The 23,917-nt window shown below is 43.8% G+C and overlaps 1 protein-coding gene across 9 annotated transcripts in view; it reads right to left on the bottom strand.

Annotated features, from left to right (window-relative positions):
• The window catches only part of Ptpn13 (protein tyrosine phosphatase, non-receptor type 13), a 174,295-nt gene that overhangs the window by 131,425 nt on the left and 18,953 nt on the right, over positions 1-23,917 (bottom strand). For all 9 annotated transcript variants that reach the window (NM_001100789.1, XM_087584017.1, XM_087584016.1 and 6 more), the window contains 1 exon segment: positions 3,537-3,656. In NM_001100789.1, the coding sequence (NP_001094259.1) occupies positions 3,537-3,651 (115 nt within the window). In that variant the 5' untranslated portion in view covers positions 3,652-3,656.

Raw genomic sequence — 23,917 nt, forward strand, 5'->3', positions numbered from 1 at the left:
CTTGTTTCTCTTCGAGGATGCTTTGGCTACTTTTAAGCATGGTAGATTTTAGGCCACTCTCACTTTGTGCAAAACCACAGCCTGTTGCAACTATATCCACCGTCAACTCAGAGAAACCTGCCGGCCTTTTAGTGATGCGCCTTCTCACCCAGAAACGAGGCACAGACCTGTTTACTCTGCCTCTAACTTCGTTACTAAGGTCCTCACTCACTTGTTTCCTCAGATTTATTTTGCATTTTTTTCATATTTCAAATTTTAATTGTTACGTTTTCTATAAAATGGTAACTGAAAACTTCAGTTTCTAAGTGTTCATTTCTACTACGTAGCGATACTTTTATTTTGTATATCAACGCGCAGGAGAAATTGAGGGTTTTTTTAAAAAAAAATTATGTGTTCCCCTGCACATAGAGTTCTGCTTCCTGAGGTGCACGTAATTAGGAAGACACAATCGTGTTGTGACCCTAGATGGAATTCCTCCAGAAAACTCATTTCAATTATCACATTCAAGTTAAAGAATAACAACTACTGATGTAAAACTGTGTTCCCTGCTACTTCTTTAAAAAAAAAAAAAATCACAGTTACGGCACAGACCACGGAACGATGGAGGGAGAAATGCACTGCAGCAGATGGCAAAGAAAAGGGCCACAAGGTGACACTGTCAGGACTGAGTGCAGCACAGTCAAGAGGAAAGTTCCAGACCGTTAATATCATTCACTATCCTGAGGAATTATCACCGTTCACACATCCAAAGTCAGAAGATGACAAACCATTTTAATATCGATTGTTAACAACCCCGAGTTGTAGCTCAGAGGCTGAAAGAACTCGCTCTTTTCAAATCGCCTCAGAATACTTACAAAGCTGGATGGTATGTGCGACCACAGGAAATGCTCGAAACCTTTTCAGCACTCACACAGGGAGCGGGAGGAGAGAAAACAGAACAAAAGGAGAACAGGCTACCGCCGCTGTGTGTCAGAAGTGAGTGCTAACGATCCCCGATTGGCCTTCTCCGAGGACAAACGCCTCTGAAGATGCTCTCCTTCAGCAAGATGGTGCCTGGGCACCGCTATCCAGCAACAAAGATCTCGGCTTTAAGCTTCCAGGATGACGAGGAAGGAGAGCTCCGTTAGGTTCTGACCTTCTGCTCGACAATCCCCAGACGAGCTCTGCTTCCAGTTCCGTCCTCACAGGGACTGTGCCCCTTGAGCGACAGGCTCAAGGTGACAGGGGGAAAGCCACCACCAAGAACCAGAGAAAGGTGTATACAAGGACAGAGGGAGGTGAAGAGGGCCAAGGTGGGAGACATTATTTCAGAAAAAGGAACGGACGGAGGCCATTCATTCCAGCAGCTCTTCCCGCTCACCTCCCCGGGTCACTCACTCACACATCACATCAAACGCAGTCCATCCTGAGCTAACCAGACAGTAATCATTTTCCTTCAGCTCGCTGTTTTGGGGTCAGGATGAAAGCTTGTGGGAAAATGTCACTGCACGATCAAACGTGAAGACGGTGTAGATCAAACGAACACGGGCTCCTCCTACCCAAGTTGCAACCACGATCACTGGTAACTTCTCGACAGTCAACAAAGCCAAACTTAATTTGTTCCTATTACTGCTATTTTTTAAAAAGATTTATTATATATAAGTACACTGCAGCTGTCTTCAGACACACCAGAAGAGGGCATCCCATTACAGATGGTTGTGAGCCACCATGTGGTTGCTGGGACTTGAACTCAGGACCTCTGGAAGAGCAGTCAGTGCTCTTAAGCGTTGAGCCATCTCTCTAGCCCACTACTACTGCTATTATTCTGCTCCTTACACTGAGGGACATCCAGTTAGCGACTCCCTTGGGTATATGAGACACAGCTGCTTCATATGTCTAATTTTCCACACATCTAATACATCTTCATTGTAAAATGCCAATATATTATGCAACGACCACTGCTCGGTGACGAGGGCTGTGAATACAAGCTTTCAATCTCTTAACAGCATTATGAAATTTGAAAGAAGGAAACCCCTCCAGGGTACTTAGAGTGGGCAAGATGCTTCATACTCTGTGAGTCATGGCCAGTTGGTGTAATAAAGAGCTGCTATCGCTCCCTCCCTGAACATCTGTAGTGTGCACTGTCTGTCATTCCTCTGGCACCATTTGGAAGCCGTAAGCCTCTCACACGCATCTGTCTGATCCGAATCAATGCCTGAAGGGCAGCAAAGACACCTTGCATTCTTGGACCCCTCCCACGGTGCCTCACAAGGAGAGGTTTCTTCACATAATTGACTATTGTTACCTGCTAATTGACTAAGATACTTCTGAAGCAGGGCTGTATGTTCTACACTCTGGATTGCCTATAATTCTGAATTTTCTGGAAAAGTAAAGATAAAGAGTTCTGTTACTCAGAACATCCTGCATTTCAGGACAGTGCTCCAAACCCCTGGACGGCAAGCAGCGATGGCTGGGCCCAGCTACTTTTGGTTCAAGTGCTTCCTCCCTAGACTGTAAATCATCAACGTATGTATCAGCAATGAAGCGTCAGCCATCTGTCCTGAGCCCTTGGCTCCAAACATTCTGGTCATCCGCTCTGGGCCCTCCTTTCACCTGTGCTCATCCTTCCCAAGAGGTTCCCAAGTCATAGTCAGCGATTCTGCCCTAAGACGATTCTCAAACTGCAGCGTGCATCAGTGTTGTCAGGGGCTTGAGATGCACAAACTCCGGGCTGCCCTGAGAGTCTCTTACTTTAGTGGGTCTGTGGTGTGGGCCTGCGTACGGCCAAGGCTCTACTGGGCCTACACTTTGAAGGCTATTATTTCCCTCAATGTCACTAGTTCTGTCTTGTTTGTTGTGCCTGGTTTACTTATTCGACCAGGTTTTAAAGACCGAGTCTCCCACTAGGCTAAGCTCCTCGTCCAGAGAGGTGGCAACCGTGTGGGATGAACAACACCTCAGCTAACAGTTCAGACAACTGAAGGCTAACTTCGAGCTCCCAACGCAAGGCGACCTTCTGGGCCAATCGACCACCTATGAGGGAAGTGCAGAACCACTCATTCCGTCAGCGCTGCCCAGTGTCTGCTCCTCTCTCCAGCCAGAAAGTTCTCTTTGCTCCCTCTCACAGGGAGGGACTACTCGACTACTTTCCTTTCCAGCATGAGCTCTGCGCCAACGTAATGCACAGAAGCCTTTCGTTCCCTCTCTGCACCAAGTCAGACCCTCCTGCCATGGGATCTCAGTCCCCGAAGGGCCTGGCTTCTGGGCCCTTGCTGCTGTTATATTTGCCTATATCAGCACTTTATTAATAATTACTCTGCACACTGAAACACACGCTCCCAGTGAATACCAAGTGCTTGATTTTGAGAATCACTGTTTCCCGTGACAGGTACGTGTATTGTGCTCATATTAATTCAGGCAGTTGAATTTTTCCAACCCTGAGAAATATGGTAAGGCATTTTTTTCTACACTCTATCAAAATGAGGAATATTGAAACAGACAACAAATTTACTACTGTTTTCAGCTACTCAACATGCAAAATTTCAAAAATGACTTACCTCTTCTGAATACTTCTTGCAGGCTCTCAGCACTTTGATTTAATACAGCCCATATTTCCTCCTCCTGCAGAGGTCCACCCCGAACCTCCAGGGCCTCTGCTAGTGACACATGCATATTACCTAGGAAACAAAAGTAGGAGAAGATTTATTCAGGAGCATCTTAACTATGCGTTTATCAGTAAAAGCTCTACATCAGGGCGAGCAACGCACTCCCATCTACCTAATTCTTTAGTGTGGCCTTTCAATCTAAATATAACCTAGAGGTTTAAACTTGAGAAAGTGAAGGAAGTGGACAAACGCCCCTTAGGACAATGTCTTGGTCTGTGTAACAGTGTTAGCCAAAAAGACTCTTGGGAAAAGTACTGGGGAGTACTTTGTGAGGGCAGAGGGAAGGGGGCACAGAGCAAGTCGCTGGGCTTCCCAGCACTCAGGTCAAGCTCTGTTCTTTCTGTAACAAACACAGAGAAGAAGAGAGGGAAGACCCCACAGCTACACAAGAGGAAGTGGGGATAAGAAAAAGCCCATTGCTTGTGCTCATTAACTGTTTCCTATAATCTCTGACGCATGTGTTATCATGGGAATTTTACACTGAAAGTAGTCAGCTATCCCTAGACTCAGCTGTGCTGCGAATGCCCTGCCTGCTCCTAGGAAAGTCATTGCCCCTCAGCACCTGTTTCCCATCTGTGGCCTGGGAAAGATGGTGGTGCTGGTGGTGGTGATATCCCTTTGGGTATCTATAACAAGAAAAGAGTGCATGCCTGAGACTGTTTTGTAATTTAACATCATACAGAAACTAAATTAACAAAAGACCAGAAAAGTTTCTCTGAGGCCATACTTTTATCACAATTTTCCTAGTGTTTCTATGGGTGATATATTTATAAAAGTTAAGATGTTCTATTGGGCTCAATAATTCTACTTTAATTTGGGAAGGAGAAAATATCACTTCTTAAAATCCTCCCATGTGCATATTCCTGAGCTGATACATCTCAGAGAAATGGGTCCTTTACAGCGACAGCTGAGACTTGTGCTTCCCCAAGTCCGCTAAACCATGATACTACTGTGGGAGTGGTCGAGTGGTAGACAGAAGCCCGGTAAGGACTGAAGGAAGCTGTTGATAACTACTGCAGTGTAGGAGCGTGTCGGGTGGTAGACAGAAGCCAGCGGGCCTTTCTAAAGGAAGCAGCATGTGTCAGGCATTGTCGTTATCTTAACCACACTCACTACATTTTCAAAAATTAGCCCACGAAGGCATCTGGTTTAGACAGGCAACTTGCATTTACCCAACCAGCAAGAAAACACTCAAGTGATCTGAAGGAGCCAATGGAAAAAAATGGGGATGGGGAGGCTCTAATTGGGGAAGAGAAGTTAGGAAGGAAAAGATTACAATAACAGTAAGGATGTCTGAAAAAGCTGTAAGCCATCACACCATTACTAATGTACCTAGAACTACCTACAGTGCATGTAAGTTGGTATACAGATAGACACATGTGGTTTAAATAAAACTTTCCACCTGGTCTGACTGTGTTCCCCCCAAGAGCTGCACACCATCCAGTCAGAACCTAATACCAGGCATGAGAAGTCCTCGATGGAGTTGTTGGACAGGGTTGTCCAAGAGGCTCCTGAAACACAGCTTAGTGCAGTTGCCATTGGTGTTCTCCCAGAGATGGAAGGCAAGTCGCCACTGTTGAAGACGCTGTGCACCTTGGATACAAGTCCCAGAGACCCTGAGGTGGATCTGGCATGAATGCCTCCTCCCTGACAACCAACCAACTTTCATGATACCAGAAGGTGCCATGCAAGTTTCCAAAGGAGGGAAGCAGCCAACGGTCCTACCGAGCTTCGATGCTCACGATCTACAACAGCTAGCATGGCATGATACCCTATAAGGGTGCATGCAGAAGTGTAACACGTACCTTACTGGTAACCAGCCACTCTATAATTGAACTTACGGCACATTCGACAAGAAGGAAAACATGCCTGGTACTGGAAATCTAGCCAGCCAAGCGCTAGTGAAGTCATGGGTACTACAGAGTTTGCAACCTCTAATTTACCAGACTAACATAATCCTAACAACAATCTATAACGATCTGTCCCTGTACCCACAGATAAGTGCAGTCTTCACTCCTCATCAAGGAAGCTTCTCTTTGCAGCAAACAGACTTCATTACACTCAACCACAACTGATCGGAATGGAGGTGGAGGAATCAGTCCCAGCTGATACCTCTACAACAAGACGCCTGTACAAAGAGTAGGGCTCAGGGATCACTGTGGAAGAGGCGGCGAAGGGTCAGAGAGGAGAGGAACAGGGAGTCTGTGTGAGGTTGTGTCTCTTACAAGTGTCAGAAAAGCTACACTCAGAAAGTCCCACCAACATTGATGCTTAAACACGAGCCACGCAAGTTTGCTAGTGTGGAGGGTGGAGAACGCAAGGGCCTCAAAAATATTCAAAAATGTAGACTTATAATCCTGCCTGAAAAGAAGCAACTCCGGCTACAAGAAGGGCCAGCCTCGTCTTCTCGGCAGTCTATCCACAGTGTATAATGTGGGAAGTAAATGGGAAGACAGAAGAGTCTGCTGAGAAAGCTCGAGTTTTTATTCCGCTCGTATAAGAAAGGAGGCTGTTTACTCCGACGCTGTCTCTAGGTTTCTGTGTGCCTCATTATAACAGCAGCGTATCATTAGTATAGGGGACGCACTGCTAAGAGATATGTGAGCGATTATCGTTCTCATGAGATGTTTTAATAAACTGAGGTTTCAACAGAGGCATCAGGATCCTCTTAGCAATCAGATACCAGCATGGCTTGAGAGGGAATGCCCTGCAGCAAGTTTCCGAAGTGCCTGAGAACCGGTTAGATGACTCCTGAGCCTACACACCCCGAATAAAGGCATTGCACAAGCAGGGAGTCTTTGAAGGGAGTTATGCTGGTTTTCATGTCTCCTCTAGAGCTACAGGGGTGTGGGATGAGGCCTTCCTTTCAACGTGAAGGCAGTGAAAGAGGTTTCATTTGGACCACTTGAAGTGCTTGACGTGTTCTCTGGAGCTAGATAGTATCTGATAAAGACCCTGGTTATCACCCTGAGGTCCCACAAGAGGGAGGGGCACTCGGTATCAAAGCGGGGCCACAGTTCTATGGGTGGGAGAGGTGAAAGGCAGGGCAGCAGAACTCAGGGAGCAAATCTGCACAGTGGACACAATGGAGGGTGAGAGTGCCCCAGGATGTAGGCAGTGAGTGTGTTTGCAGAACTCTGGAGTTGTTCTACACAGCCCCCAAAGGAACTAAAGCCACTGAGGGGCTATAGTACAGAAGTGAATTGCATGGTCTGTGAATTTCATGTCAAAAAGTTGTTGAATGAAACAGGTTCCTCCCCTGCCACTGGGTCAAGGGTCAAGTATGAACAGAAGCGTGCAGGGAAGAACCAAAACTGGGTGAGAGCAAGGAGAGGGGTAAAGGGAGACGAGGAGGGAGAACCAGGATTACAGAGTGGCCTGAGAGAGAGGCAGGCTGAAGGCCTGCAGGCTCAGGAGACTGGCTAGCTGGAGAGAGAGGTAACTTTCTGCACTGTCACAGACACTGTTGCTCCAGTGAAAGACTCTTAAAAGCCATTTGAAACAGCACAGTTCATCCCTGACCACAGACCCAGTTCAGGACCAAGGAGTCCGAGGGGAAGACTGCCTGCTTTTCTCTCTCTTGGTCTCAGTTTTAAGTGTGATGTGGACAGACGACCAACCAGTGGGGACAACAGCTGCTGTCAGCACTGCCTGCCAACACAGGAATCTAACCAGAGAGAGAAGCTCAAGCCTGTGGTGCGGGATTGAAACGTTGACCCGTGATACGCTGAGGAGGCGCTTTTAATTAGGGGCTCCACCGAGTCTTTTAACTTAAGTAACTGTAATTATTTCTGCTATCAAAGAGTTAACTAGAGGAAGATGGACCTGAGGATTCAGATAGAGAGGCAGAGAAATAAAGACAAAGAGAAGTAGTGTTATACGAAGTTGCCTATGATCCTACCTTAGGCATACCACTGCCCTTGTAATGTATTTGTAGTGTATATGCACAAAATTAAAATCTTAAAGTTTTTGTTTATACTTTTAAAGAAACTTGTTTTGAAAAACTTAACATTCCTTATATAGAAGAAAAATTTAAAAAACAAAAGATAACTTTTCATGCAACAGAACTTTTTCAGTGCTTGGTTTGATGCTGACCCAGTGGGTACTATATTATATTAACCATCTGTTAAGTTGTATTTGAAGTAATATGTTTGTTTTTTTCATTATAAAGTTTCTAGGCATTCTTGCGGCTAAAATTTAAAACCACAAAAATATTTGATTTTCAAAATAGTACCATTAAGGTAACTCATTGGATTTTATTTAGTTTACATCTTTACTAGAAAAAAAAAGATTTAAGATTTTTTTTAATAACTACCTCACCTGGTCATCTAGTCTGAGGATAAAATGTTGTGGAAACTTTTAATACAGTCAACAACTGAAGAAAAGAATCAGTTAGGAAAAATGTAAAGTTTGACGTTTCAAGTATCACCTTTGGAGATGGTGTTAGACACTGTGTGGGGACATGTGAGTGTCTACAGGAACATGTAGGTGAGTGTCTGCAGGGACATGTAGGTGACTGCCATTATTTTCCTATGGTACTCTTTTCCCATAAGTAAAACAATTTTATTTCACTTATGTTCTTGGCATATGGTACATGACAGCTACAATGTTGGTGTTTGCTTTGTTTGTTGTTGCTTTAATTCTCTCCAGGCGGCACAGGAGAATTAGCTCTCAAGAAAGAATATTAACCAAGAACAACCTTATGAAACCTCAGAAGTCTACCCTAACTCAACCACACAAATACCAACACAGAAACACAAAATACATGAATAATTGAGGCAACTGGACTTCTCCAGAAGTTTATAGTTCTCCAAAATCTAAGTCCAAAACAGAGAAATGGTGAAAATTCCAAAGAATCCAAAGCTATGTAGTTTTTAAAATTCTCAATGGCCCCACAGATGTGAGGTCATTCGTTACAAAAACGAAAAAGGTAATTCCAAACAAAAAGGTACTCTCTTGATTGATTTTTGTCAACTGGAAGATTTTTGAGCACAGAAAAAAATGAACTAAAGAGACTCAACAACAACATCTATAAAAATCTGTGAACAAAAAAGCTCGATAGATCAAATCGACAGTAGAAAGCAGTCACTGAGATGGACGCAGAAGGCCGTGGAGTCCCAGGAAGTGAAGACAAAGCTGAGCAACAACACATAGATCACACCCATACGAGCACTCAAGTCCTCTGGAAAGCGCTGGGAATGCAGCTCACGTAGTAGAATGCCTGTCGTGTATATGTCAAGTCCTGAATTTGACCTACATAAAAACCAGAGTAGTGTGCGTGCAATCCTACATGGGGAATGGAGGCTGAAACACCAGAACGTAAGCAGCCTGGTCTACAAAGTAAGTTCCAGGACATTGAAGGCTACAAAGAGAACTCCGTCTCAAAAAACTAACCAACCAACAAATAAAACAAAACAAAACCTGAGATAACAGAGACCCTGTCTCAAAAACAGTCAACAAACAAAACCAAAAATTTTTAAGACTTTTTAAAAAGAATTATATATTTATTTTATGCATGTGAGTACACTGTAGCTGTCTTCAGACACACCAGAAGAGGGCATCAGACCCCATTACGGATGGTCGTTAGCCACCAAATGATTGTTGGGAATTGAACTCAGGACCACTGGAAAAGCAGTCAGTGTTCTTAACTGTTGAGCCATCTCTCCAGCTCCCAAACCAAAAATTTTTAAGAAGCTAAATTTATAACTTTGTGTTATAAGAGAGGGAACTGAGATATAAACTAAAAGCATAGAAAACCTAATCATAGAAACTAGCATAAAATTCTCCAAATCTAGGAAAAGAAATGGACATCTAAGTACAGCAAGCATTTAGCATGGATAGGAAATTCATGCCATATTATAGATGAAAATGCCACCATGAGCAATAAAAATTACAAGACAGTAGAGATCTGTCAAGTTACTCACAAAAACTATCAACGTAGAGCAGAACATGAAGCCCAGAAGAACATAGACCAATATATTTTATGCCCTGAAATGAAGTAACTGTCAACTAAGATTATTATACCCAACAAAAAATCCCATCCTCAATGAAGACTATTATACCCAACAAAAATATCCCTTAAAAGTTAAAAGAGGATGATGATGATGAGCATAACCAAAGCAATTAATGGCCATTACCTGAGCACAGCAAATGACATATAAGGGAAGCCTACAGAGGAGTTGAGAACAAATCATCTCAAAAGTTTGCTGAAGAGCAAATCTCACTAGTTGAAGAAATAAATGAAAAAGAACTAAGAAAAAGCTAGACATTATTAACTCAGTAAAGCAACAAATCTCCAAAATGAAGAAGAGAGAAATATAGACCTTCCAGTAACTAAGTGTAAATAATCTTTAACTCTCCGGTTAAAAGACATTATTTGAACAGATTCAAACACAAGATCCAAGTATTTGCTGTTTTCAAGGAGCTTGTCTCCTGAGTAAAGATACATATAGACTGAGAAGGAAAGGACAGAAAATATCTAAGTAAGTGAAGTCTTAAAGCATGGAGGAACAAATATATTGCCAAATCAAACTTCAAACCATAATTAAAATTGATAAGGCTTACTGCATTATGAAGACAACAAGCCAATAAAATAATTGACTATCTAAGCTTCAAATACCGATGCACTCATTTTATGGGGCAAACACTACCATAGAGAGAGGACCAAACATAGTGGTAACTTGGCAACTTCAACAACCAATTTTCATCACTGCTGAATTCTACCAGACCTGAAAAGAACTACCCTCAACACTTCTCAACTTACCCTGAGAAAGAAAAAGGCAGAAACAAGTCTGAATCATTCTCAAGTCTACATTACTTCCATTCTGAACTGTATTAAGGATACAATAAGGAAAACTATAGGTCAATACTCTTCATGAATACAGGCATAAAACTCCTCAACAAAATGTTTGTGAACTGGAGCTAGAGAGCTAGCTCAGCAGTAGGGAGCACTTGCTCAAAGTCTTCCTGAAAAGGATCAGGGAACACAAAAAACAGCCACAAGAATCAACAAATGGTACTGTGTGAACTTTAGCAGCTTCTGAACAGCAAGGGGAACCATGACAGTGAAGAGACCACGACAAAATGGTACACACACACACATGCATGTGGGCAAAATATTCATACAAATGTCAAAAAGTAAAAATGAAAAAATTTTAAAAAGAAAAAAGGTTAATATCTAGATTCTATTAAAAACAAACAGACAAACAAACAGACGAACAAAAAAACCCAAAGACTAAATGCACCACGAATCAGGCTACCAATAAAAGGGTGAAAAAAAAAAAAAAAGAAACAATTTCTCATAGGAAAACCAGCAAGATGGGTAGGGGAGCTTGCTGCCAAGCCTCGCAATCTGAGTTTGATCCCACAGAGTAGGGGAATGTGTAGGTCATCCTCTGACCTTTGTATGCACGCTGCTGAAGCATGTGTATGGCTACATACATGTACACGTGCACATATACAAGCACATACACAAAATAATGCCAACATATTACAAATGACTAACATGCAATGGGAAAAGTTAAACAGCTTTAGCCACCAGAGCAATGTAGTGCAAAAGTACACTGAGGCTCCATCTCAGCCATCATAAGAAATTAAAAACAAAGACAAAATTGGGGATGGGCAGATAGCTCAGTGGCTAAAAGCACTGGCTGCTCGTCCAGAGGACGCTGGTTCAATACTTAGCACCCACAGAGGCTCACAACTCTGTGACTCTAGTTCTAGCAAATCTGACACCCTCTTCTGGCCACTGAAGGCACTGCACATTCACAGTACATGGATGGCATGTGCGAGTCAAACATTCATACACGTGAAAGAAAAATAATTCCAATTTGTTAAAAAAAAAAAAAAAACACAACAGGGGCTTGAGACCCCATATGAACAACAATGCCAACCAACCAGAGCTTCCAGGGACTAAGCCACTACCCAAAGACTATACATGGACTGACCCTGGGCTCCAACCTCATAGGTAGCAATGAATAGCCTAGTAAGAGCACCAGTGGAAGGAGAAGCCCTTGGTCCTGCCAAGACTGAACTCCCAGTGAAGGTGATTGTTGGGGGGAGGGCGGTAATGGGGGGAGGATGGGGAGGGGAACACTCATATAGAAGGGGAGGGGGAGGGGCTGGGGGATGTTGGCCTGGAAACCAGCAAAGTGAATAACACTCGAAATGTAAATAAGAAATACCCAAGTTAATAAAGATGGAGGAAAAATAACAACAACAACAACAACAACAACAATGGTATGTTGTTTTCAAGAAAAGAGAACTAGAGATCATCATGTGAAGGGGAAATAATCCCAAGTATCTCATGTTTTATTTGTGGAAACTCAAGAATGAAAGTAGAAGAGGCAAGTTGGGCAGAAAAAGTGACGAAGAGGAGGTGGTGAAGGGCGGATACAGTCAGGAACCAGTTACACATGCGTGAGAATGTCCTCACAAAACCCACTCTCCTGTACAGTTAAAAGAATGCTTGATCAAAGAACAGGAGATGCATGCAGCCTCACGTATGTCACATATAATCTTCTTCCCAGACAGGACAGCACTGCTAAAGACAACTCGGGAGTGTCTGCGCTTCAGCAGTAACAGTTCCTTGGATTATAAAGACAGCACGAACCCATCAGAGTTCTGGGCCGCATGCCATAATCCACCTCGTCAATTCTGAAGGAGATGCCGTTCACAGCCAGCGGGACAAACAATTCCTCTCTATCAGTTCGGTCAGGTCTTATCACCAGCAAATAAATAAATATTTTAAATGGGACTCGAATGAATGACTAGCTGCTCTTGAATCCATGTTTGAGAAGGCTGGAAATCCTATCACATTTGAAGTCATAAAGCGAGGGGTTGGGGATTTAGCTCAGTGGTAGAGCACTTGCCTAGCAAGTGCAAGGCCCTGGGTTCTGTCCCCAGCTCCGAACAAAAGAAAAGAAAAAATAAATAAATAAAATCATAAAGCAATGAGAAGCCAGGACTGAGCCCAATGAACGTTTATGTGGTAAAGCAGATGATCCTGAGAGGTTGTTTTGGGGACAGAAAATACAACTTTTAATTAAGCACTCCATTCCCTACAGTGAACACAAGAGTTTTTCATCCCAAATTTGTTAACGTGATTACTTTCCCACGAGGGACTTCTTTGTGCTGCAACCTACACAATGCTTGCTGGGTGCCCGGGATCCAGTAAGACAAGGAGAAATTAGATGTACACATCCAGCTAGAGGTATCATTACAACACAACAGGCTTGTTATACGCGATCTGGAGAAATGGGGAAGTTTCACAAGAAACTTCTTTAAAATAGACAAGAACCTTTACCCAGGATCAATTCACTATGAACACTGGGTCCTTAGAAAGAAACAGAGCTGATGCTAACAATGGTGACTGTTATCATTATTTGGCATTTATTTCCAAGCCCTTCTTTACTGCTCTAGATTGTGGAAATAAACTTACCCATCGGAATCTGATGGATGAGCACAAAGAAACGTGACCCAGGAAAGTGGACTTCCCAGTAATCACGTTATAGTCTATGCGACGTGAGCAGCAGAGCCTACATGAAGGAAGCAGCCTGAGACACACCCGTGTTCACATCGAGCAGGGACTTTATTCTAGATGTATGAAATGCTGAGTCGTGGATTAACTTGCAGTTTGGGGAATCGTGCAAAAGCGAAAGGGTGTCAATACAAGGGTCTCTCCATTTCAGATCCAAACATTTCACTTAAAACCAAGCCTTAAGAAGGTGAGGCCTGATGCCCAAGGTTGTTTCACACATGATCCATGCATGAACAACGTGTCTCCACATACACACATGCATTCACACATCACACGCACACATTAAAAAAACGGGGAAGAAAGAAATGGCATATTTATTAGTCTTAATTTTGTTAGTTGGTTTATCAAGGATCATATACAGAATTATTAACATTGGTTTTTGAAAATGTATACCTGTGTTACAATCAGAAACTCATAAGATGCCCACTGCCAAACTTTAGGTCTCTTTACTCATACGTGTGTGTGTGTGTGTGTGTGAGAGAGAGAGAGAGACAGAGACAGAGACAGAGACAGAGAGAGACAGGCAGACAAAGAGAACCAACTACTCCAAAAGGCTGATGAAGATTCTTTTCCCAGTACTGCCATGGACAGGGAAAGGAAGTAGTTGTATTTCCTCTGTCCTGTTATAAGAACTTAATACACTAGTCTCTTGTTTGCTTCTCTAATGCCAAATTGTAAGCGAGTCCTCAATCAAATGCTTTTTCTTATAGTAGTTGTCTGGAGGTGGTATCTCTTCACATAACAGAACAGTGACTAAGACACCATCAAAGTCCAACTTGGTAAACTGTGGGGGTTTTCTTTGAGGAGGGGGAGCACACTGCATAGGCTGCAGGCAGCCCAACGGGTTGGAGAGTATCCTTTCCAGGTGCCCACAACTCTTCCAGACAGCTCGGCAGGTTTCTGCTTCTCCCAGGCAGCTGGTCTGGTCTCAGAGTTTTTGCATCTTGGCTTGTCTGAGAGAGACTTTCAGCGTTTACTTCTTACTCTGTCAGGGTGTAGTAAATCTGCTCAGCTTCGGGGACTTCCTGAAGCTATTTTGAGTTGTTTACCTTTCTGCTTAAGGAGCTTCCTGGGAGAAGACTATTATGCTACGGAATGAAAAGAAGCAGAGGAAAGGGGAAAAATCTAAATGTAAATTCTTATCGCCACACTACATTTTTCTAGCATGTATGATTATCACCTTTGGCTTAAACTAAAATTTTTCTTAAGAGTGATACTAATGATAAGGGAGATCATTTCTTACTAAATTCTAGACAAGCTTGCCAACAATAAGCAAGCTACTCTCTTAATTCCTCCTGGGTCTTCTGATTGGGTAATAGTGGAACTCCCAGTTTTCGGCTGCTGTTGCTAATCTCCTCTTTGAACAAATGCAGACATGTCCAGGTCAGAGTGGTGCTGCACAGACAGGCTCCCCTCCCAAGGCTCACATCTACCTATGGGACTGCATGTTCACGGATCGCGTTGGTAATGACTGTGCGCTTACCGTCTATTTACGGAACATTTTACTTCCTTTGCCTTCAGAGTAATAACATCTATGAAGTCCTTTTACTGTAATTTCAAGTGTATGAATGAGTCACTTCAAAAATACCAAATACATGTTGTTTGTGCATGAAATACAGCCTAAGAAAACCCCATTCTTAAGACCAGATAAAGACGGCAGGATGGTGCACTGATGCAGCGTGTGTGCTGAGGCAGAGGAGTGCAGGGAATCCTTTCTCCAAGGGTCACGACCCAGAACTAAATCGAGACCTCACGTCCAAATACAGCCCACGCTGCCAATAGCATGGACATATGCCCCAGACCTCAACCACAGTTAAATTTCAACTTCCTACACAAAGTCTGCTTGATTTGTGTACATTTTCTACTTCCTTACTTAACAAATGAAAGAGTACGTCATGGTGCACTTGTCGCTAAGTCGCCCTGCTTTCCGGTGGTCCTAAACGGTTGGATTTTAGGCTATCCTATCCCACCCACTGGGAATTACAGAAAGAATAAAAGAAAAAGGAGATGACGGGTCACAGCGGATGTCCCATGTGGTCCCACGGGCAGCTCCTTAGGAGGCAGCAGAGGGAAATCTTGGAACCGACTTTGATGTTGAATATTTTATGGCAATTCCCTCTTCCATAATTCTCACCAATGGGGTGGGGTGTTTTAGTTTGGTTTCCTGCTGCTGTGATAAAATACTGTGACCGAAAGCGCCTTGGGAGGAGAGGATTTATGTGGCTTACATCGCAGCCCCATTGCTAAGGGAAGTCGGGGCAGGAACTCAGGCCCCTAACCTGGAGGATGGAGCTGAAACAGGGTCTGTGGACGAGCACTGCTGATTGGCTCGCAGTCTGCTCTCTTAGACCTCCCAGCACCACCTGCCCAGGGTGGCACCACCCCACACCAACTGTTGATCAAGAAAATGTCCCACAAAATGACCGCAGGACAACCTTACAGAAGCAATTCTTGTTTTGATGGGTCTCACTGTGTAGCTCTGGCTGGCCTAGCATGCCCTACACACAGCAGGCTGGCCTCAATGTTAACAGTTATCCTCCAGTCTGCGTCTCCTGAGAACTGGGACGACAGGTATTGGCTACCATGCCAGGCTTTCCCAATAACATCTGCCACCCGTGATGTCCCTCATGCCTGATGCTGCTCATCAAAGCCTCTTGTGAACGAAGTGGGTGCGATTCTGTGCTTGTTTTTGCTTTTCTCTCATTCTCTATGCGTCAAAAATCTCACTCTGCACGTTCTGTGCTTGGTTCCCTCTACTTTACTCCTGGCTGCCCCTCATGCCCACGGAGGAAGCTTTCAAAGTGTCTAGATAAAGTACAGTTGATTCACTTCTTAATTATGAGTTTCTACGTTATCACTTATAAATCTGCCCAACCTTGTTAGGTGGCTGGAAGTCTGGGGACTTTTCGGATGTATTTACAGACCGAATCGCTGTATCCTCAGGTGACAGAAGAGTCTATAATGTGCAGCCCTGGCGTGCTACAGTGAACACAGCCACTGCAAAGTCCGTAACTGAGAGTTGTACAGCACTAAGTCCCGCGTAGCTGAATCTAATGATACTCATCTGACAGTCGGTCTAACAAATGTCATTTATCAAACCCCGAAGTAGAGGTTGTCTTAAATTTACTCTTCTCTCATACATTATAGCAAAACGACAGTTTCCCCTCCCTTCCCTCCCCACAGCCCTGCCCTACCAGATCCTTCCTCCCTTCAGAAAAGAGCGGGCATCCAGGGATGTGGGTCCAACACAGCATTAGATCTGGATATTTAACTCAGTGGGGAAGCACCTGCCTCCTATGTAAAAGGGTCGTCCTCCAGCAGCACGCAAAACACAAAACAAAATCAAGTCTCTAGCACCAACTGCCAAGCCTTCCTCTGCTTTGGGTGGATTTAAAGTAATTTATTTGGCATCATTCAACTGTTCTTTTCCCTTGCACTCCACAAGCAGTCTGTTAGAATCTTTGCTTGGCTGGACGTCCAAATTTGTCTTCGATAAAACTCCATGCGTCTATGCTACACTACCAAGTGCTTGACTCTAACCTGTCTAGAGCAGCTGCCTGACATGCGCCTGTGCGGCTCGAACAGGCCCAGGATACGAATGGCTCGTAAGCCTTTGAAAGGCGACTGCGGCCACTGAGAATGCAGACATGATGGTACCAGGACTACTGCAGGCCTCTGCTCCTCTCACCAACCTCACCCACATCGCACCATAGGATCCTCTATCAGTGTTGGTTCACCACAATGTGTCTCTGCTCCGTGAAGTCTCGTCCCTGCTTTAGTTTACAGCTCCCTACATGGTTCTTCGTACAGTTCTCAGGCTTCTCTCCACTGCAACCAGTCACTGCTCTCTCCATTTTGGTCCTGACACACTCAACTCTAGCCATAGAGATTGGCTGGGCCCCCCTTGCTTCACTCAGTAATGTGAGATCCGCTGTTCCTCACAAAGAGGCCTTTCAGTCTAAAGCAGCCGCACTATCCAACCCCGGTCTCTCTCACGTTGTTATCCAGTTACTTAGGGCTTCGCAGCATTTTCAATACCTGACCCTTCACTGAATGTTACAGACCCTTCACTGAATGTTTTTCACATCAAAGTGTCAAGCACAGGCTGGGGATTTAGCTCAGTGGTAGAGCGCTTACCTAGGAAGCGCAAGGCCCTGGGTTCGGTCCCCAGCTCCGGAAAAAAAAAAAAAAGACAAAGTGTCAAGCACAGAGTGCACAGTCTGTTTCATTAAACACTGACCCCGTGTGCCTAGGACTGTTCTTAGTATAGATTCTTAGTACGTATGTATTGGATGGTAATAAATTCAAACACCAGTAATTGCTTACTCCTGCATTCATATGACGCGTACGCAGGCAGTGCTATCTGAAGGGCCCACGTTAGACATCGTGTGGAACTGAGGTTGAAACAGCTTAGACCTTATAAAGAAGATCAACGCTGAACTCCCCTGAGAGTTCTTCAGACCGTGAATTAATTCAGTTAAAACAGAAAAGCAGCCTTGAAATTGGCATGCCAACATGTAAGCCCAGGCTGGCTTAAACTCCTGGGCTTCTTGCCTCAGCCTCTGAGTTTTATGGTCACGAGTATGTGGCCCCGTGCCTGGCTGAGACATCTGGCACCGTGCCTGGCTTGAGGTGTGTCTTTTAGTGTGGTAGAGCATCTTCCATTTAGAAACAGTGGTGAGTCCCATGCACTCCTTCCTGACAGACTGCTGAGTGGAGATGAGCCCGTGTCTTCAGCTCAGTGTAGTTTCTTATACCACAGAGAAACCGGAGCTGCTGTCCGACAGAGAAGTAGAAAGGGGAGAAAACCATGGGCAGGAACTATCAGAGGTTTTCCTGCAGGATCTCTAACAGGTTTTTCAAGGCAATTTTATATTATCCATAAAATGCTGTAATTAATACAAGTTGATAATACATCAGTCATTTTCTGGCCAGTTGTTTTCTGCTTGTTTCAGGTAGGAATTCTCAAGTTTGGCAAGAGGGAACTAAAGTAGGAAAGCAAGGGGTTAAATAAAAAATACTCCACGGGGGCTGGAGAGATGGCTCAGCAGTTAAGAGCACCCGACTACTCTTCCAGAGGTCCTGAGTTCAATTCCCAGCAACCACATGGTGGCTCACAACCATCTGTAAAGAGATCCGATGCCCTCTTCTGGTGTACCTGAAGACAGCTACAGTGTACTTATATATAATAAATGAATAAATCTTAAAAAAAAAGATTAAAAAAAAAAATACTCCACGGAATAATTGGGAACGAGCAGAAACTGTGCTTGTAAAACCGGCCACATAAACAGACGGACCTAGAAAACTGACAATACCTGTCTGTGTTCGTGATTTTATTTAAAAAACAAGCTGTAGCTTTTATTAGGACAGGTACCTGTTTTTCCTTTATCTGCACGGTTAGAGGAGTCACCCAAGTATTAGGTTAAATGATATGAAATCAAATCAATAACAGAAGCCTTAAGCCATCCCACATGGACCTGAGAAATACAGTGAGTGTACACTCACCAGCAGGGGCATAACTTTCCTGTGAGGGGTGGATTCTGATCACTTACGTTATCTCTGGCAATTTTAGACATTTCAGACATACCCGACAAGCACAACTGGTTTTTGGCTTAATTTTAACTGACTACTTGTTTAACTGACTATACCAAAAGTAATCTATCAGAACAGATAATTCCTAAAGGTCAAACCAAGAAATAGTGACTTAGAGATCATGAATGTCTTGTGTTAACAAAAGATAGTCATTTAAAAAGCAGTACAGACACGCAGAATATGTTCTTCTAGCTAGGCTGCCTTGTCTGGCCTCAGTGGGAGAGGAGGTACCTAGCCTCACAAAGACTTGACTTGCCAGAGTGAAGACACCCAGAGGGGAAGAGAAGGGGAGAGAGGATGAGGCAGAGGATTGTGGGAGGGGGTGACCTGGAAGGGGGTTTGCCTAAAATGCACAAGGCCATGGGTTCAATCCCCAGCACCACATCAACCAGGCATGGTTGTTCAGGCTCGCGCTATCAGGTCAGTATGGTGCAGCCTCGTAGATCAGGAGTACACGGTCATCCTCAGCTACATGGGAAGTGCAAGCCAAGCCCAGGATAATCTATCTCGTATATCTAAACACATACATACACACACTTCCTAACAGATATTCCCACACCCCTTCTCTTGTTGGCCACATTTACCTTCATTCAGAGTAAGTCTCCAGAGGAAATGGCTGGACAGCAGACGAAAGCACTCACTGCTCTTCCATAGGACCTACGTTCATACAGAGATGGTCTTCTATACACATGCACACATATCATATACAGAGAGGGTCTTCTATACACATGCACACATGTCATACACAGAGACGGTCTTCTATACACATGCACACATGTCATACACAGAGACGGTCTTCTATTATACACACGCACACATGTAATTCACACAGAGACAGTTGTACACACACATACACACACATAGTCTTACACACATGTAATTCACACAGAGTCTTACACGCACGCACGCACGCACGCACGCACGCACGCACGCCTGACACACAGGTATAATCCTGATACTCGGGGCAGACTCAGGCAGATCTCTGAGTTTGTGGCCAGCCTGGTCTACAGAGAGAGAGTTCTAGGATAGCTAAGGCCATACAGAGAAACCATGTCTCAAAAAAACCCAAAACATAAACAAATAAACATTCCACAGTCATTACCTCTAACTAATGGTAGTGAGATAGCATCTAGTAAAGGAAAAAATGTGAAAAACCTTCCTGCTAATTAGACACATGACAGGAAAAATATTTATTACTCAAACAGCAACACAAAAAAGAGCTCAAAAAGCAAGCCGGTCTTCTGGGAACTTAAGAAAGAGTTCAGGGGGGTCTTTACCACTTCCACAATACTGGAACTCTTTTGAGGTTTGCTGTGTCTAAATGGCTTGTGGAAACAAGGTGGTTTGTGCTGGACGCCAGCACTCCTGGGAATCTAGGATTTAAAATGTGTTAGACCAAGTGCACCCACGTAGTCCACTATGAGTAGAAACCTGGGGTTTGATTCTCAGTGACATTCCCAGAACATTTACACACATTGTCCACTCACTGCTGGGAATTAAACACATCCGGTGGGACTCCCTGTGGGAGAGAATTCTAGACGTTTGTGACTATTTCCTGCAGACTTCGCCCAGCTGCTTTTTCTCTTCCCAATCCCTTGTGCTCTTTGTCCTTTAAATTTTTGTGCTGATTCCTCTCAGTAAACCAAGGAGCAGGAGGTTAACCTTGGGGACCTTTAATGCTAGCTAGAATAATATCTATAGGCAATGCCTGAAAAGTGGCATCCATATTTACTGCAACCACCAGAGGATAGAACAGAACAAATTCACGATAACATTTCAGAGCAACAGTGGGGCAGGGAAGCAAGCAAATTAGACTCTTTAAAAAAAAAAATTCGATTTCCATAACTTTCTCTCCTTGTCTTCTCTTTTTATTGATTGTGGGTGGTGTGTGTGTGCATGCGTGTCAGTGTAATCATTTCCAGTTCTTCACTTTGTGGCATATATCGATCTGGGACTGTTGTCTCCCTTCTCTCTGAACAACATGCTTATGGTTAACTCTTTTAAGCTACTGTGTCTGCAAAACAGCTTCTTAGAGCTTTGTTTATGGAAGCTATTTTCTATGGACAGAAATTCTTTAGTGCTTCAAAGGTTTGGATGCGCGATCTTTCTTTTTTTTTTTTAAGACTTATTATGCATACAGCATTCTGCCTGCAGGACATAAGAGGGCATCAGATCCCATTGCAGATGGTTGTGAGCCACCATGCGATTGCTGGGAACTGAACTCAGGACCTCTGGAAGAGCAGCCAGTGCTCCTAACCGCTGAGCCATCTCTCCAGCCCCTCACTGTCTTCTTGGATTCCCCCCAGCAGAAGGTACCCTGTCATCCTTACCACTGTTCCTCTATAAATCAGGGCGTGATTTATAAATCTTCTCACTGGTGACTTCTTTGTCTTGTCTTTTTAATCAGAGATGTACCTCAGTGATCCTTTCGTTTTCATATATTTTAGGTTCATGGAGGATGATGGCTATTCTTGGCTGTCAATCTGGCTACATCTGGGACCAACGAAAACTGAAGTGTCTGGGTATACCTGTGAGGGATTATTTTTCCTAATGAAATCATTTGAACAGCCAAAGGAGTAGCTCTACGGTGACTTGATGTTCTGCTGTGATATGCAAATTTCTGAGGGTAAAATAAGCTAAAAAAGCTTCCAAAAAAAAAAAAAAAAAGAAATCATTTGAACTGAGAGATCCACCTTTAATCCAGACCTTTTGAGGTGGGAAGACTCACCTTTAACCTGGGCCACACCTCTGCTGGCAGTCATGTAAAGGGCAGGGAGGAAGGACTTTTGGATGGTCACGGCCATTGCTGGATTAGCTGGACCTGCAAGCCATTCTAATAAATGCCCCACACATGCATGCATAATGCATATGTGTATACATGTATGTATACATCTATTCTATAGTTGTGTTCCTCTAGAGAATCCTGACTAACACATGAAGATTCTGAATTTTTAGCAATACATAGAAAATTTTAGCCAGTGTCTTCTCAAATTTTATTTCATGCCTCATGCCCTCTCCCTCAAGGAATCAAATTCCACATGAATTATTAGGTCACATAGTTTTCACATTCACTGATATTCTGTTCATTTTCAATCTTTGTAAAATTGTTGTTCTGTTAACTTTTTGTTGCTATGGCAAAAATACAAAAACAACAACAAACAACAAGGTAAAGGAGGAAATGACTGATTCTGGCTCATGGTTTCAGTTCGTGGTCAGGCACAGCTCAGGTAAGGAGGCCAGGCTGGGCCGATGTGACTCACCTCACAGTGGGCAGGAAGGAGAATGAAGGGAAAGAGAGAGGGGTGAGGAGAACAGGTAAGAGACGAGGTAAGAATGGGGGAGAGGGAGAACTCAGGACCTATGCTCCCACAGCCCCAACTAGGCCACACCCTCTAGTAGCTAATTCTGCTCAGAATTGCACCCTGGATTAGGGCACCACTGAACTTAGTACCCTCAAAATGTGGTCATCTCAATAGTAAAATCAGTCAGTTGGGGACATTTTATACCAAAACCCTAATGTCCCTAACAGTTGGATCTCTGAACGTTTATACAGAAGCATAGCTGGTATACATAAAATATATTTTAATCTATCTAACCATTTTTTGTTATTTATAAGTCAGTCTTGATTACTGATTTACGTTCTCATTATTTTTCTGCTTATTGACTCCCCAGGCATTTTTTAAAGAATTATTTGATGTATGTATGTATGTATGTATGTATGTATGTATGTATGTATTGTATATGAGTGCACTGTAGCTGTCCTCAGACACACCAGAAGAGGGCATCATATCCCATTACAGATGGTTGTGAGCCACCATGTGGTTGCTGGGAACTGAACTCAGGATCTCTGGAAAAGCAGTCAGTGCTCTTAACCACTGAGCCATCTCTCCAGCTCTGGCATTATTTTTAATGAATTTTATGTCGTTATACTGTTTGATTGTGAGTGAAATTGTTGGAGGAACTGGAAGTTTGATTCTTTTAGGTCTCACCTTAAAGATGACTCAAGCTCATCCAGGTCGAGGCTCAGTTGAGGGGGGAGAGGGAGGACAACTGTTTCCTACCCGGCAACTTGCCCCTTGCATGCCCCATACCTGTGTGCCTTGAGATTTCCCAGGTTGCTTCTTGTGGACATGGGTACCACTGGCCTAATATGAGGCAAATGCTATTTCTTCTACTTCTTTCATTTGGTTCCCTTTTCAACCTTGGGCAGTTTCCTCACACACACGAGATTCTGGTTACTCAGCTGGAAACTCAAAGGTTCCCCTGTGGGGCTCCCCAGGAGTCAGTGCCTTGATGCTCAGGTTGCTGAACCCAGACAGTCAACTGTGTACCAGGCTTCTCCTCCCTGCTGCCACATCCTGGAAACTCGCTCAAGGTAGTAAGCTGCAGAATCACGCAGGCCGAGCTGTACCCTCGCCTTGGGGACGCCCGCCCTGTGTTACCTGATGCTCGCTGTATGAAAGATTCTTTCCGGGAGTTTGTCTGGACTCTAGTTTTTGCAGGAAGTTGGGTAAAGCCCACTCCTGCTACTTCATCTTTGGTAGAAGCAGAACTCACAGGATTATTGTATTCATTGCTCTAAACCAAGTCACGGTGAACGGTAAACGGCATTCTCAGTTCAGTCTCCCCTGATGGATTGGGGTCAGATCTCACACGGTTCAGGGGCTGGCCCTTTAGATTATGTCTGTGGGTCTTTTCATGAACGGTCTTAAAGCCGGCCATTCTTCTGTTTAAAAGGCACATTTGAAAGGAAGAGTATTAAGACTAAGGAATTTTAATGCTGTGAGGAAGAATGTCTGGAAGTTTGTGCAGCTAAAGTCAATTACAACGTGACTTTCCTTCTTCACAGTTTCTCTAAGAAGCATTTTTTTTTTTTTTACAATTCTTGCCGATGAAAAGAACATTCATAGAAACAGCATGGAGATATGTACAGGCAGAAGAATGTACAGGCAGAAGGATGGCTGGCCTTGAGGAAGACTGACGACAGAGAAATCCTGGGATCTAAGTCCCTAATACATGTACACTTGAGATAGCTTCCTTTTGTTTGAGGACTATCCTGGTTTTTCTACACAAAACTGGTATTTGCTTCAGTGATATGGAAGGGAGAAATATTAATCAGCCATCTGGAATCATTACTGTCACT

The sequence above is a fragment of the Rattus norvegicus genome, chromosome 14, assembly GCF_021556685.1.
Source record: "Rattus norvegicus strain SHRSP/BbbUtx chromosome 14, alternate assembly SHRSP_T2T, whole genome shotgun sequence".
Classification (NCBI taxonomy): Eukaryota; Metazoa; Chordata; class Mammalia; order Rodentia; family Muridae; genus Rattus; species Rattus norvegicus.